The sequence below is a fragment of the Tupaia chinensis genome, unplaced genomic scaffold (assembly GCF_000334495.1).
Source record: "Tupaia chinensis unplaced genomic scaffold, TupChi_1.0 Scaffold147003_1, whole genome shotgun sequence".
In the NCBI taxonomy this organism is placed as follows: domain Eukaryota; kingdom Metazoa; phylum Chordata; class Mammalia; order Scandentia; family Tupaiidae; genus Tupaia; species Tupaia belangeri.
Genome location: NW_006206856.1, coordinates 240,312 through 253,420, shown reverse-complemented (window position 1 = coordinate 253,420; position 13,109 = coordinate 240,312). Strand labels below are relative to the sequence as shown.

Here is a 13,109-nt window from a genome sequence, read left to right as displayed (position 1 = left end):
CAGGAAGGTGGATGAGCAGGATTCAATGGGGCAGGTATTTCCCTCAGAATGGAGCCAGCCCCAAGCCAGGCTGGTCCTCCTCGGGGAGATGTGTGCACCTGCCTGTGTTTAGGTCCACAGGGGCAGAGTGAGTGAGGTTTACTGCCCGGTGCTGACTTAGTGGCTTGTGAGCAGTTACTCTGTGCTCGGCCCTGTGCTGTACCTGGGTTGTGGCTAGGACAGAGCAGACAGTCTTACAGAGACACTATAATAGCCAGCCTTTGTGAGAATGTGCCATGGGAATTTGCCACCTGTATTCACCTCCATTGCCCCATTTACCAACCTGGGCTGTTTCTGCTCTTCTCATTTTATGATGAAGCAGCCGCTGTGAGGGGAGGGGTAAAGTGATTTGCCTGAGTCCACATAGCTAATCAGTGTCAGGGACAAAGTGGACCTAGTGTAGTGACTACCTCGAGGTTGAGCTCAGCAGTGCCACCCCCCCTTCCCCTCCCCCCCCATGAGCTCATTCACAGCAGCTATGTTTGGGCAGCTTTACCTCCAAGGGCATCCTCAGATGGCTCAGTCGACCCTGGCGCAGTGACCATAACTGACTTTCACTGGGGATCTGCGCGGCCGAGATCTTCCTTAGGTGTGACTAAGGAGGAACACCTAGAAGCCCAGACTCCCAGCAGTCTGCTTTAGCTGTGCTTGACATCGCCGTGTCGTGAAATGTTACATACGCATCTGCTGGTCCTGAGTGCACACACACACCCTCGCTGTCTTTGAACCTCCAGTGCTCAGGATCGTGGCTGGCATGGAGAAGATGCCTGGTGAGTATTGCTGAATTAAATTGAAATAGGTGCCTGAGCAGCAGACAAGATGGGGTAGAGGTGGGCAGCTCCATACAGGGGAAGCTGGGTGAGGAAGTGGGGGCTGCCCTCATTGTGACAGGAACTCAGAGACCTTGTCCCCAGGATGGGTGGCCTGGGACCAGGGCAAGTCTGAAGCATCAAGTTTTCAGGAATGTGTAGACTGTAGGAAACTGGTTGAAATTAAAGATGGGGGGGGCGACCAGACGGTGGAGCAGTGTAAAGTACAACCTTCCCAACCTGACATGGAAAAGTTCCTGACTCGGGTCCAGAGACCTTCCTGAGTACGCCACGCACGCATGTGCCCATGGTCTGGAGGTGGATTGTGGCATCAGAACCTTGTCGGGGGTACTGTCTGCTTCTCTCTTTCTCAAATAAGTAAACCAAAAGAAAATAATAAATTCAAACGGCATGAGCAAATGGATGGGACTAGAGGAGTAAATTTGGAAAGCTGAGTCTAGAACTCCCAGAGAGCTCATCAATCCTCTGTGTATAGGGAACCTTCACTGGGTGTCTGGGTCAAAAGGAACCTTCAGAGGAGTTGGCTCTTGAGAGACGAGGAGCTGCTGACAGTTCTTTAAGGAGCTTTAATTTTGTAGAGAAGCAGAGTGATCCTCCAGGCCCAGTGTATGAGGGGGTTTCAAGAAGTTCATGGAGGGACCAGCAGTTAGCTTAATGGCTATGTCGCTGAATTCCCATGTAGTCAACTGCGGTTCAAGTTCTGGACCTGGTGGCTTAAACTAATGCCAGGCGCGTGTCCGTGTGTGCCCAAGATCCTGAGAGGAGAATAGAGGAGAAGGGATTGCAGTGTGGCCATCCCCCCTGGGGGGGGTGGTGATTTCTTACTTTCTGTCTCTGGCGAGTGCACGTGCCCTATAGCAAAAACCTCTCAGAAAGAAAGAAAGAAAGAAGTTCATGGAAAGATGGAGTTAAATTATGAGTTTATTTTGGTGCAAACATTTTTGAAATATGCTCAGTTTTTGGACCATAGTTTTCTTATTGTTATAGACTTTTTTCTTGCCAGAGGACTCATACACTCCTGAGAGGAAGGGGGGAAGGAGGGGAAGGGAAAAAAAAAGCACCCCTAATGTAGTGTGATCACGCTGTAGTTGCCTACCCTTCTCTGTTCTGACTGGATTCTGAGCATGCACATGCACATACACACATGTGCACACAGTGTGTTTCTCAAGCCAAGGAGGCCAGGACTTGAATTGCAAGGGTTTCTGGTTCCTGTGTGGGAGGATCTGGCCCCTGCATTGTGCTATGAGGCTGACCCTAGTTCTTTTCTTTTTCTCCCAAAAAGAATTATTTATTTAATTTGATTAATTATTACTATTATTGTTATTAATTTGCCACAGGGCATGTGCACTCACCAGAAGGAGAGGAAGTAAGTGAGAAAGCAAGCCGCCAGGTCCAGGACTCAAACCACAGTTGACTGTTTGGGAGTCCAGCACCTTACCCATCATGCTACCTGCTGGCCCCTATTTTTTTTTCCCCTCAGATTTTTGCTATAGAATGTGTGTGCTTATTGGAGAGAGGCAGAGAGAAAGTGAGAGGAAAAGTGAGAAATCACCCCCCTGGGGAGAAAGCCATGCCACAGCTCCTCTGTCCTCCTGGGATTTGGGCCATGCATGTGCACTGGCGTGATTTTCAAGCTGCCCGGTCCAGGTCACAGTTCAGTTGGCCATGTGGGAGTCCAGTGCCTTCACCACCATACTACCTGCTGACCCTGGCCTTGGTTCTTTATGACTACACATTTTCCATTTAGCTAGGACTCGTCCATTTTCAGTAAAGGAAAAACCCAGCCCAAACCACCTTAGTTATTAGCTTTTGTAACTGAAAAGCCTGAGGGTGGAGGAGGGAAGTTTCAGCTTCAGGCTCAACTTGATCCAGGGGGTCAAACAGTGGCATCAGGGCCAGGTGTTGGCTTCTGTCTGAGCAGGTCTCCTTCTTTAGTTTTTGGTTGGTCTTTTCTTGGTGTTTGCGCTTCATCTCCCTGTCCCCCTGGCAATTCAAGGTGTGTAGCTTCTCAGGACAAGTCCAGCCGATGGCAAAACTGCTTCTTAGTTGCTGAAGCGAAATCTTCAGCTGACCTCTAATTGGACCTGTTCAGTGTGCATTGGGACATCCACACATTCCAGTAGCCACTGCACTGAGACTAGAAATGGACCAGCTCCGGGGGGAAAGGGCAAGTGCTCTTACCTGGGGAGTTCTGTGGGGCGGCCAGAGCTATTGTTGCTCACCTCATCCAAGCTGATTGCTCAAGGCCCAGCAGGAGAGGGGCAAATTCCTTTGCTGTGCCAGAAAGTGGTAAGCAAGGAGCATTCCATGTCGGCTTCTCCTGCCTCTGGCATGATACTGTCCTCATCAAAGGCCAGATGTCTTTGAAGCTGGTCTCCACCAAGTGGTCAGCCAGGCCACCCTGCTGGCTTCCTCTGCTTGTCATTTCTGGGCATGTTCTAGACAGCGTTCTGGTCCTGCCCTGCCTGGATGGTCAGGGTTCACTGGGCTGTCCTTGGATCTCAGGAGAAGCATCTTCAGAAAGGTTCCAGCTGCTACCATAAGGACTGCACCACAGGGATGAGTTTATTCACACTGCCCGTGGGCTGGAGGCTGATTGAGCCACACACACACCCCTTGTTGGGGTGAGTGTTTGTTTGGGAGCTGTGTTATGGTTTGCAGAGGTCTTCTCCACCTTTTACCTAAGCTGACTTTCATCATCACCTGGATGGGCAGGCAGAGTGATTGATCGTCCCTGTTTTATAGATGAGGCCCTGAGAATCAGGAAGGGTGAACGACTCAAACAGGATAGCACAGCTGTAGAGACTAGAATTGAACTTGGACACGAATGTCATATAAAATTAGAAAAATGAAGGCAAACTGTGTGTTGCAGTCATTTTCTTCCTGTCAGTGTGGCATAACACTGCCCGTTGGAGGCCTTCTAAATACATCCTCCATTAGTACCTGCAGGGGAAACAATGACCTCTGTCCACAGCCAAGCAGCGCTGAACTGCGGCCTGCCTGCTGGTTGCCCTCCAAGTCTCACCCACAGGGGTTTTTACTGCAGGTTGAATTGGCTTATCAAAACCTTGCAATAGCAACCCTCCATTCCCTGAGGTCACCTTCTGAAATTTGTACCCCATAGAGTGGGAGGGTCTTTCAACCAGCCTGGCATGAATGTGCACAGTGACCTCAGGTGACCCAGCCACTTGGAAAAACAGCAGCTGTTCCTGCTGCTTGCGTTCTTGGTTGGCTGTCTTTCTGGGGCTCCCGGGCCTCACACAGTCTCCCTGTGCAGCCTGTGTTTGCACTTTGCTCATCAGGACCTAGAGAATTGTAGGTCAGCAGACATCATCCTGATTCGATCTACACACGAGAAACCATGGCCAAACCTCATGGCATGGCACCTGGAACCCTTGGAGGTTACCCTGCAGGCTGGTCTGCCCCTTTGACCTCATCCACTCCCTGGCACTCTGGCCCCCTAGACTGTGCATCACCTTTGTGCATGCTCCTCCTTCTGCCTGGAGTACCCAGGCCCACTGTCTGGAGCAGGGAGGGCCGTGGTTGGAAAGGAGGCTGACTGTGCTGGGGGGGCTTTCCCCCTAATATTTAATCATGACATTTTTCTGGAACAGGGTACAACCGAGGGGGCCCTAGTATTGTAGAACTTCTTAGCAAGAAGGAATATTTAATAATATTTGGTCAAAACCTCTCATTTTACTGATTTATTTATTCATTTATACTTGGCGAGTATGTTTTTGTGACAAATCTTGGGAATACAGTGATGCATGAAATACAAGGGAACTTCAAAGAATTCCTGGGGAAAAATGCATAAAAGTGCGAGTTTATTTTGGTGGAACAAAGTTCAGAATTCATATGTAGTTTAAACAATAAACGTTTTCTATGAACTTTCTGAGGAAACCCCCCCCCCCGGTCATTCAAATGATCTCTGACTTTATGGATATGATCACTTATTGGGGAGATAAGTACCAGCTAATTTCTAAAAATGAAATTTTATTAAACTAATTAAAATTGTACATATTTACAGTGTACAAAATGATGTTTCAGTATAGGCATTATAAAATAGCTAAGTCGAACTAATTAAGATATCTATTACTTCACATTCTTATTTTTTGTGGTGGGAACATTTAAAATCTACTCTTAGCAGTTTTCAAGTATAAAATACATTGTTTTTAACTATAGTCATCATGTTATACAATACAATGGAGCTTCTGAGCCTTTTCCTTCTGCCTAACTGCAGTTTCGTATCCTTTGACCAACATCTCCTCAGCACTCCCACCCCAGTCTTTGAAAAGCTCCATTGTATACTGTGTTCCTTTCACTTTGATGTTTTTATATTCCACATTTAAGTGAAATCACGAGTATTTGTTTTTCTGTGCTTGGCTTATTTCACTTAGTATAATATTCTCCACATTCAACCATGTTGTCACAGATTTTTCTTTTATCTTTTTTTAAAGGATGAATAGTATTCCACTGTGTATATATACCACATTTTTAAAAAATGCTGTAGGGCACATGCACTTGCCAGAGAGAGACAGAGAGACAGTGAGACAGCATCCTCTTCAGGAGGGTGACCATGCCTCAATCCCTTCTCTTCTTCTTTCTTGATCATTTGTATGCCTTATTTTGTTCCTTTGTCCATTTTAAAATCAGATTATTTGTTTTCTTGCTTTTGCATGATTTGAATTCTGTGTTTATTTTGTATGTTAACCTTTTGTCAGATAGTGGTTTGTAAATATTTTTTCCCCATTCCATAGGTTGTCTGTTTATTCTGTTGATTGTTTCCTTTGCTGTGCAGAAGCTTTTTAGTTTGGTGCAATCCCATTTGTCTATTTCTGCTTTTGTGGCCTATGCTTTTGGGGTCATATCCAAAAAACCTCCCCCCAGACCAATATCAAGAGTTGTTTAACCTGCATTCTCTTCTAGGAGTTTTATAGTTTCAAGTCTTAATGGTAGTCTTTAATTCATGTTGAATTAGTTTTTATATATGGTGTGAGATAAAGATCTAATTTTATTCTCCTACATGCAGATATTCAGTTTTACCAACACCATTTATTAAAGAAATTGTCCTTTCCCCACTGTGTGTTCTTGGCACCTTTGTCAAAGATCAAAGATCAGTTCACTGTAAATGCATAGGTTTATTTCTGGACTATATTAAAGAGGCAATCTTTATAAATGTAAATTTTCATTGTGGATCAGGGCTATGAAGAAGCATAACAGGTTTTGACAGTATGGAACCGTGGGCTCTCATTTTGTCTAGGAGGTCAGTAAAGGTTTCACTGAGAGAATGTCATTTAAGCTGAAGGACAAGTAGAACTTAGCCTGATGAAGAGGGAGGATGGGGAGACCATTCTGGAAGGAGGGAACAAGATGTGGAATAGTTCCACTGTGGCCCTGGGCCATGGTGCAAATCAGTGGCTGAGCTGGGGCTAACAGAAAACAGATAATATGGCTATGAGCCCTGTGTTCTTTCCATTGTTTTTAGCCCATGTGTCATAGAGCTGTGTGCTCATACTGTCTAAAGAGGGAAGTTTACACACGTGGAGACAAGCACACTAGGTAGGAGAAGCAGAGTAGACAGAGGCACAGAGGTGGAAAAGCATCTAGCGTGTAAAGAGCAGATTGGTTGTCTTGGAGTGGAAGACTGTCTCAGAAGAGAAGCAGAAAAGTTGGAAGACAAACCTGTGGAAGGATGAGGACCTTAACCTGGGGTCTACAGGTTGGGATGGAAAGGGAGGGGCACATTATATGTTGGGATAACCTATTGTCTTGGCAGTTTGACTGCTTATTCCTGGTTTGTTCTAGAAAGGGTTATGGTAACTTAGAAAGATACATACCCTGTTTTTTGTTTTTTAATGCATATGGTAGGGTTATAAAACCTCTTGTTTTTATAACCATTTTGTTTTATAACCCATTTTGTCTAGCTTTGTTGCTTTATTACTTTTTTTCTTCTCTACTTCCTAGCAGTACCTATGAGTGCCTTAGGTATGCCCAATATGGTGCTTGATGCTGGAGTTACAAAGACAGCAGGAGATGACCCCTGACATTAAGGAGCCCAGACCTGCAGGGCACAGAAGGGATGGGGGTACGGGGAAGCTACCGGCAGGACATAAGCCAGGAAAGCCTTTCCAAAGAAATCATGTGGGCAAATGAGCAAAACAGGCGACTCTCATCTGGTTGCTTCAAGACTATCGATTCTCTGCCCATGGGTTGGGAGCTCTGTGAGGGTAGGGATCAGGCTTTGCGAGGAAGATCCAGGTACTCAGGGATGGATGAGGAATGGACTAATGGGTGGATAGACAGACAGACAAATACTCACACACAGCTCTAGTTAGAGGACCCTGGAGAATAGGAAAGGGGATAACCAAGTACAGTGAAGGATTCTGGCATTTTCCACCCCCAGGTAGTGGATAGTTTGTGGTTCTCAAAGTACTGTGTCAGATTAACTAGTTTAGAGACTGTGCTGTTGGTGAAATTTCACAGCTTAAAGATGAACCAGGTTGTACTTCACAAATCTTATAATTTATTATGATGTGAATTTCAAATCTGTATTAAACCTCTTTTCTTTGAATATGGTTAAAAAAATAAGATGAATCAGGTTTCAGAATTAGATTTAAGCCTTAATTTCTCTGGTGGCTCGAGGTCTCAAGGGGGAACCTTTATTCATATATAGGATGGTGTCTGGGTAAGACTCTTACAGGATGATCTTTGGTAGTAGTTTCCCCTCCCCTCCCTTCCTCTTTCCTCCCCTCTCCTCCCATTCCCTCCCATTCCCTCCCCTTCCCTTCCATTCTATTCCGTTCCTTTCCATTCCCTTCTATTCCATTCCCTTGCCAGAGAGCATGATGGAAGGGAGAACTCCCTTATGGGATGTGTTCACACTGCAATCCTTTTTCCTCCATATTCCCATCCTGTCAAGATTTTGGACACACACACATACACACATGCCTGGCATGTTTCTCAAGCCACGGGGCCAAAGATTCAAATCCTAGTTGACCATGTGGAATCTCCTTCTGCACAGTGCTGAACTGCAGTTAACACTGTACTGCAGGGCTGGCCCTCTGGTAGTGGCTTTTCAAGGGAGTTTTGACCGACCCTGCTCACTCAAGATCTCCTGTCAGTGAGAAGAAATCCTTTCTGGTGGGTGGCTGAGTGCCATGAGCATGACTGTGCCTGGCAGACAGAGGGAGACTGAGGTATAGGTTATTAACCTCTGAGAGACTTTTAAGGAGCAGCCCCAGTTCAGGCTTCACAGAGAAGGGACACTTCATTTTCTGCCTGGTTCTGGAGAGTTCCTGCTTGCTCCTCCTCCAGCCTTCCTGGTCCTTCATCCTTGGCATTGCTGCTGCTTCCCTGCCGCAGACCTCAGTCTCTTCTTTCCCACATGTCACCTGGCTCATTCCACCTCACCTGCTAGAAACTGGACTTTCTTGCTGTCTTCCCTTCTAAAGTATTAACAAAGGAGAAACAATCATTTGTAAAGCAGACGAGTCTCCAATTCCCTTGGTTTTTGTTTTGTAAGATGCACACACACACAAACACACACACACACACTACGTCTCTTTAATGAGGAGGTACATTTGCTTCATATTAGTTCTTTTGAAGGTCAGGCTTGAGGACCAGCATGACACTGGCTCTTAGGTACTAGAGCCACCCAGGCTGTGACTGTTCAGTTGGCATCGTGGTTGAATCTCTATAAGAAAGAATCACAGTAAAGCAAGGTTATATTTCTTATAATCAATTCCATCAAATGATTCACTAAGGATTTTGGAAAGAGAAACCAAATTCTTTTTAAAAAAAGGGGGGGAGTAGGACCCAGGAGGGGGATAAAAGAACCTTAAAACAATTCAGGTATGCTAATGGCCCTTATATTATTGTGGCAAAATTACTTAAAAATAAAAGCCAAGGAGGAAAAACAAGCTGTGTTTGGTAGGTGTACTCTCTGTTCTCTGCCTTGTTTTTCTGCTCTGAAGTATGGAGCTGTCTTGACGTAAGGGATGTGACTGCTATGAATATTGATGGCAGCAAAAGCCTTTCCCCCCCCCCCCCCCCTGCTGGCCTAGTAAATAAAGGAGAAAGGATAAAAAGGAAGAGGAATTGTAAAACCAGTGTGCTGTTTTTAGCTTATCTTGTTCCCGTAGAACTGGAAGTCTTGAAAACATACTGATGGTCTGCGTTTGGTGGTCAGGGTCAGATGTGAGCATCACAGGTCGGTATTTCAGGGAGCTTTGCCGCTGGTTAAAGTAACAGAATTCCTCATGTCTGAGCTCTCCGAGTGCAGATCAGTGAAGGGGCCTCAGTGAAGCACCTCTGGGTCTCTCCCCTCCCCAGGAGAAGAGCTGGCTCCTGGTGCTCAGAGTAACCCAGGTAGTGACTGTGCAGTGGTTCACCCTGTAGCCATGTGATGTGCTCCCCCTGTGGAAGCCCCCAGCCCCTGCCATGGCACTGAGTGAACTTCAGGGATCTGAGTATTAAACAAAGGCTCACGTAGGTCTGTGTGTGGCATGGCTGGGAGCACGTGCTGCTGCAGGGCCATCTCCCATGGCCGTTCAGCTCCGCCTAGAGGATGTGGCGCTGTCAGGGGAGGGGGACCTGTCAAAGGCCAGAGGGCACAGGGGCCATGGACTGAGCCCAGGACCTGCGTGAGGCTCTGGAGGAGCACAGAACTGGTAAGCCTTTTAACGCGTGGACACTGACACTGCCAACTCACGCCGCAAAGAATGTGTTAGACCACTCTGATGGTGTCCCAAGGCTAAGAGGACTCTGGGGGGCAGGTTTAGAAATGACAGGGACAACTACTCTGGGCCCTGGAGGGGAGAAGAACTGATCAACTGGCCTTTATGAGCCCAGTGGAGAGTCTAGACTGGGGGAGGTGGAGGTGCTCAGCAGTGGTTGGGTGGTTCCCCTGGTGGACGAGAGGAAGGATGATGTTGGAGGACATGGGCAAGTCCTACCAGTGGGCAGGGGGCAACACTCTGGGCCAGACAGCTTAGAGGCCAGGTGTGGCCTCAGCAGAATTCACATTTAAATTAAGTATTGTGGGACTAGCAGACGGTGTAACGGTTACATCACTGGACTCCTATGTAGTCAAGTGCAGTTCAAGTCTTGGACCTGGTGGCTTTAGACTCATGTGGGTGTATATGTGTGCGTGCCCAAGATCCCAAGAGGAGAGTGGAGGAGAAGGGATTGTGTCATGGCCATCCCCCTGGGGGGTGATTTCTTGCTTTCTGTCTGTCTCTCTCTGTCTCTCCAGCCAACGTGCATGCCCTTTAGCAAAAATTATTGCCAGTAAATACCTATCAATTGACAAATTTTCAGGGGGTCAGGCTATGGGAATCATCCTAAAATGAATGAAGAAAAAATATATGTACATACATATTTTTAATTCTATGACAGAGGAGGGAGGAAGGGAGTGGGGGGGGAGGATGCCTTAATGGGGTCTTCACAGTCCATCTCCAGTCTCAGCTGACCTGAGTCATGGCCACATGATCACATATTCAGGAAGGGCCAGGACCTTTTCCCAGGTGGGTCCAGTGGTCTTATCACTGGGCTACCACCTGACTCTAAAATGAGTATTGTGAAAAGTTTCTTAAAAAAAAAAAAAAAAGTGTCCCTCATCAAAAACCTCACACATTTGCATTTACCAAGTCATATCTGTATTAGTGTCACATATAGCACAGCCAAGTGGAGAAGACTCTCCATAATCAGTCGTGAACAGGAAGGTGCGAGTGGGGTCGACCTTGGGCTTATTGGAGGCCTGAAGGTATGGAACAACTCTTGTCAGCTACTTCTCATGTGGCTCACAAGTTCTCTGTGTGCACATTTGAAACCCTCATCCTCTGCCAGACTACACTTTCTGAGGACAAGAACCAGGGTGGAGACATTTTTCTAATCGGGACTCCTGGTGCCTGCTGTGAAGAGGTGCTCATTATTTCCTGAGCCAAATTTAGTTCACCTCTTGCACTAGGACCTTAAGAAGTGAATTCTACAGGCCAGCAGGTGGCATAATGATTAAGGTGTTAGACTTCCTTGTGATCATGGTTCGAGTCCCGACCCTGGCAGCTAGAATATCACACTGGGCACATGTGTGTGCATGCCCAAAATCCCAGAAGAAGAGTGGAGGAAAAGGGATTGTGGTGTGACCATCTTCCCCTTCGGGGGGGGGGGTGATTTCTCATTTTCCCTCTTTCTGTTTCTCTCTGATGAGTGTACATGCCTTATGGCAAAAACCTAAAAAATTCAAACAAAAACCAAACCCCAAAACAAAACAAACAAAAGAAATGAATTTCATGGTTTACATTTCCCTAAAGAATGGGTGACTTTCCTCGGGTTCCACAGGTGATCTTAATAGAGGATTTTGTATTTTGATGAATTTAATTGGTGATTTTTTGTTGTTGTTATCTAGCTTCTTGCAAGGATTGTGTCTACTAAAATTGATTGCACACATCCCTGTTGGCACATATTTCTACTGGAACCAAAGCTGTATAAAGAAAAATATTTATAGGCCGGCACTGTAGCACAGTGGTTAAGGGAGCTGGGTCCCATGTGGCTGATCATGGTTCAAATCCCAGCGCTGGTGACTTGAAAAACACTTACATGTATAGGTGTCCTAAATCCCAACAGAATGGAGAAATAGAGGAGTTGGGATTGTAGCACGACCACACCCCACTGTAAATGCTTTCTCTCTCTCTCCCTTCCTCCCCTTTTCCCTCTCTTCCTCACCCCCCCTTCCCCACCTTCTTCCCTCTCTCCCTCCCTCCCTTTGGTGAGTGCATATGCTGTTTAGATTTCTTTTTTTAAGTTAAAAAAAGAAAACATGAAAGAAGAGTCTAAGTTTTTAAGATCTGCTGAGTGATGTGTTTCCTACCACCCGTGGGGCAGCACGCACTGGAACTGGAAAGGTTCTGTGGGTCGTCTCAGCTGCAGGTGGCACCTCTGTAGTCTGAGGCCATCAGATGGGAATGGCTGCTGCGCTGAGACTGACCCTGGGCTCCGTGGGAGAGTGCGTGGAGCCCTTTGGCAGTGTCAGTGGGGAGAGGCACCATGCCAGTTAGCAGGCAGCGTGTATGTCATCCTGAATCCACCCCTTACTGTGTGGGTGAGGAAACTGATGTTCGGAAGAGGAGAGCGGCCTGCCCAAGGTCACCTTGCTAAAAGTGACAAAACTGAATCTGAATGGGAGTCAGACGTAAGCCCAAGAGGAGGAGAGGGCCAAACAGATGCAGCTTCACTTCTTCCAGAGAGTGTTCCGTCCGGCACCGCCCCGGAATCTTCGTTGCACCCTTGTGCTTTTCTGGCCCTGATTTGGCAACCTCAGGAGGAAAGCGTGCTGTGTTCGGCAAATGCGAGCAAATAACGTGCCCATTGTGTCATAGGGACTCGCTGCACACACGTCAGGGCAGGTGGCAAATGCAGTCATGCGGCCTGGGACGGAAAGTGTTTTACATTCAGCTGCTCATGAGAGATTCGGTGTTAGAATTAAAATGTTCTCCTGGCCTGTGCACTGTAATTGTTCCATTTCTTTTCATGAGAGTTTGGAGAAAAACAATGCTCGTCTCTGTGAGAAGTGTATTCTAATCCCTTGTTTCTTTCCTTCTTGGTGTGTCTCTTTGTTTCTCTTCACAGGAAAAAGTAGAATATGCCTTCCTGATTATTTTTACAGTCGAGACATTTTTGAAGATTATAGCGTATGGATTATTGCTGCACCCTAATGCTTATGTTAGGAATGGATGGAATTTGCTGGATTTTGTTATAGTGATAGTGGGGTAAGTCCCTTTCTCTTTGGGGGAATGTTTATTTGGAAAATCGGAGTGGGGTGGGGGCAGAAAGATCACAAACTCTTTAGGGAATATGGTGGTTCTTTCATGGCAGTTATTGCACTAGGACCTGTCAGGAGTTCCTGTGAGTCTGACAGTGTTGCTGTCAGTCTCTGGATAGAGACTGGGTTGAGACTGTCTCATTAGCACTGGCGCTTCAGTAACAGGCTGGAGAAGGGAGCCTAAGCTCCTAACGTAAGAGAGGTTCACCTTATGGGGCCTGAGAGCTCCACAAATAGACCAGCTCTGCTGTGATTAGAACCAGATGAATAGAGCGCTTAATACTTAGCACCCTGTTAAGTAAAAAAGGTAAAAGTAAAATAAAAAAAGTAATAAAGATTTTGTAACACTGAGATACTATGCTGTTTAAGATTTCTTGAGCAGAATTATTATTATTATCATCATCATCATCATTTTTTCCTGC

The 13,109-nt window shown here is 46.4% G+C and overlaps 1 protein-coding gene across 3 annotated transcripts in view; it reads left to right on the top strand.

Moving 5' to 3' along the window:
- The window catches only part of CACNA1D (calcium voltage-gated channel subunit alpha1 D), a 342,768-nt gene that overhangs the window by 163,126 nt on the left and 166,533 nt on the right, over nucleotides 1-13,109 (top strand). For all 3 annotated transcript variants that reach the window (XM_006169292.3, XM_027768611.1, XM_006169293.3), the window contains exon 4: nucleotides 12,495-12,634. In XM_006169292.3, coding sequence (XP_006169354.1) covers nucleotides 12,495-12,634 — 140 coding nt within the window. The remainder of the gene's footprint in view (nucleotides 1-12,494; nucleotides 12,635-13,109) is intronic.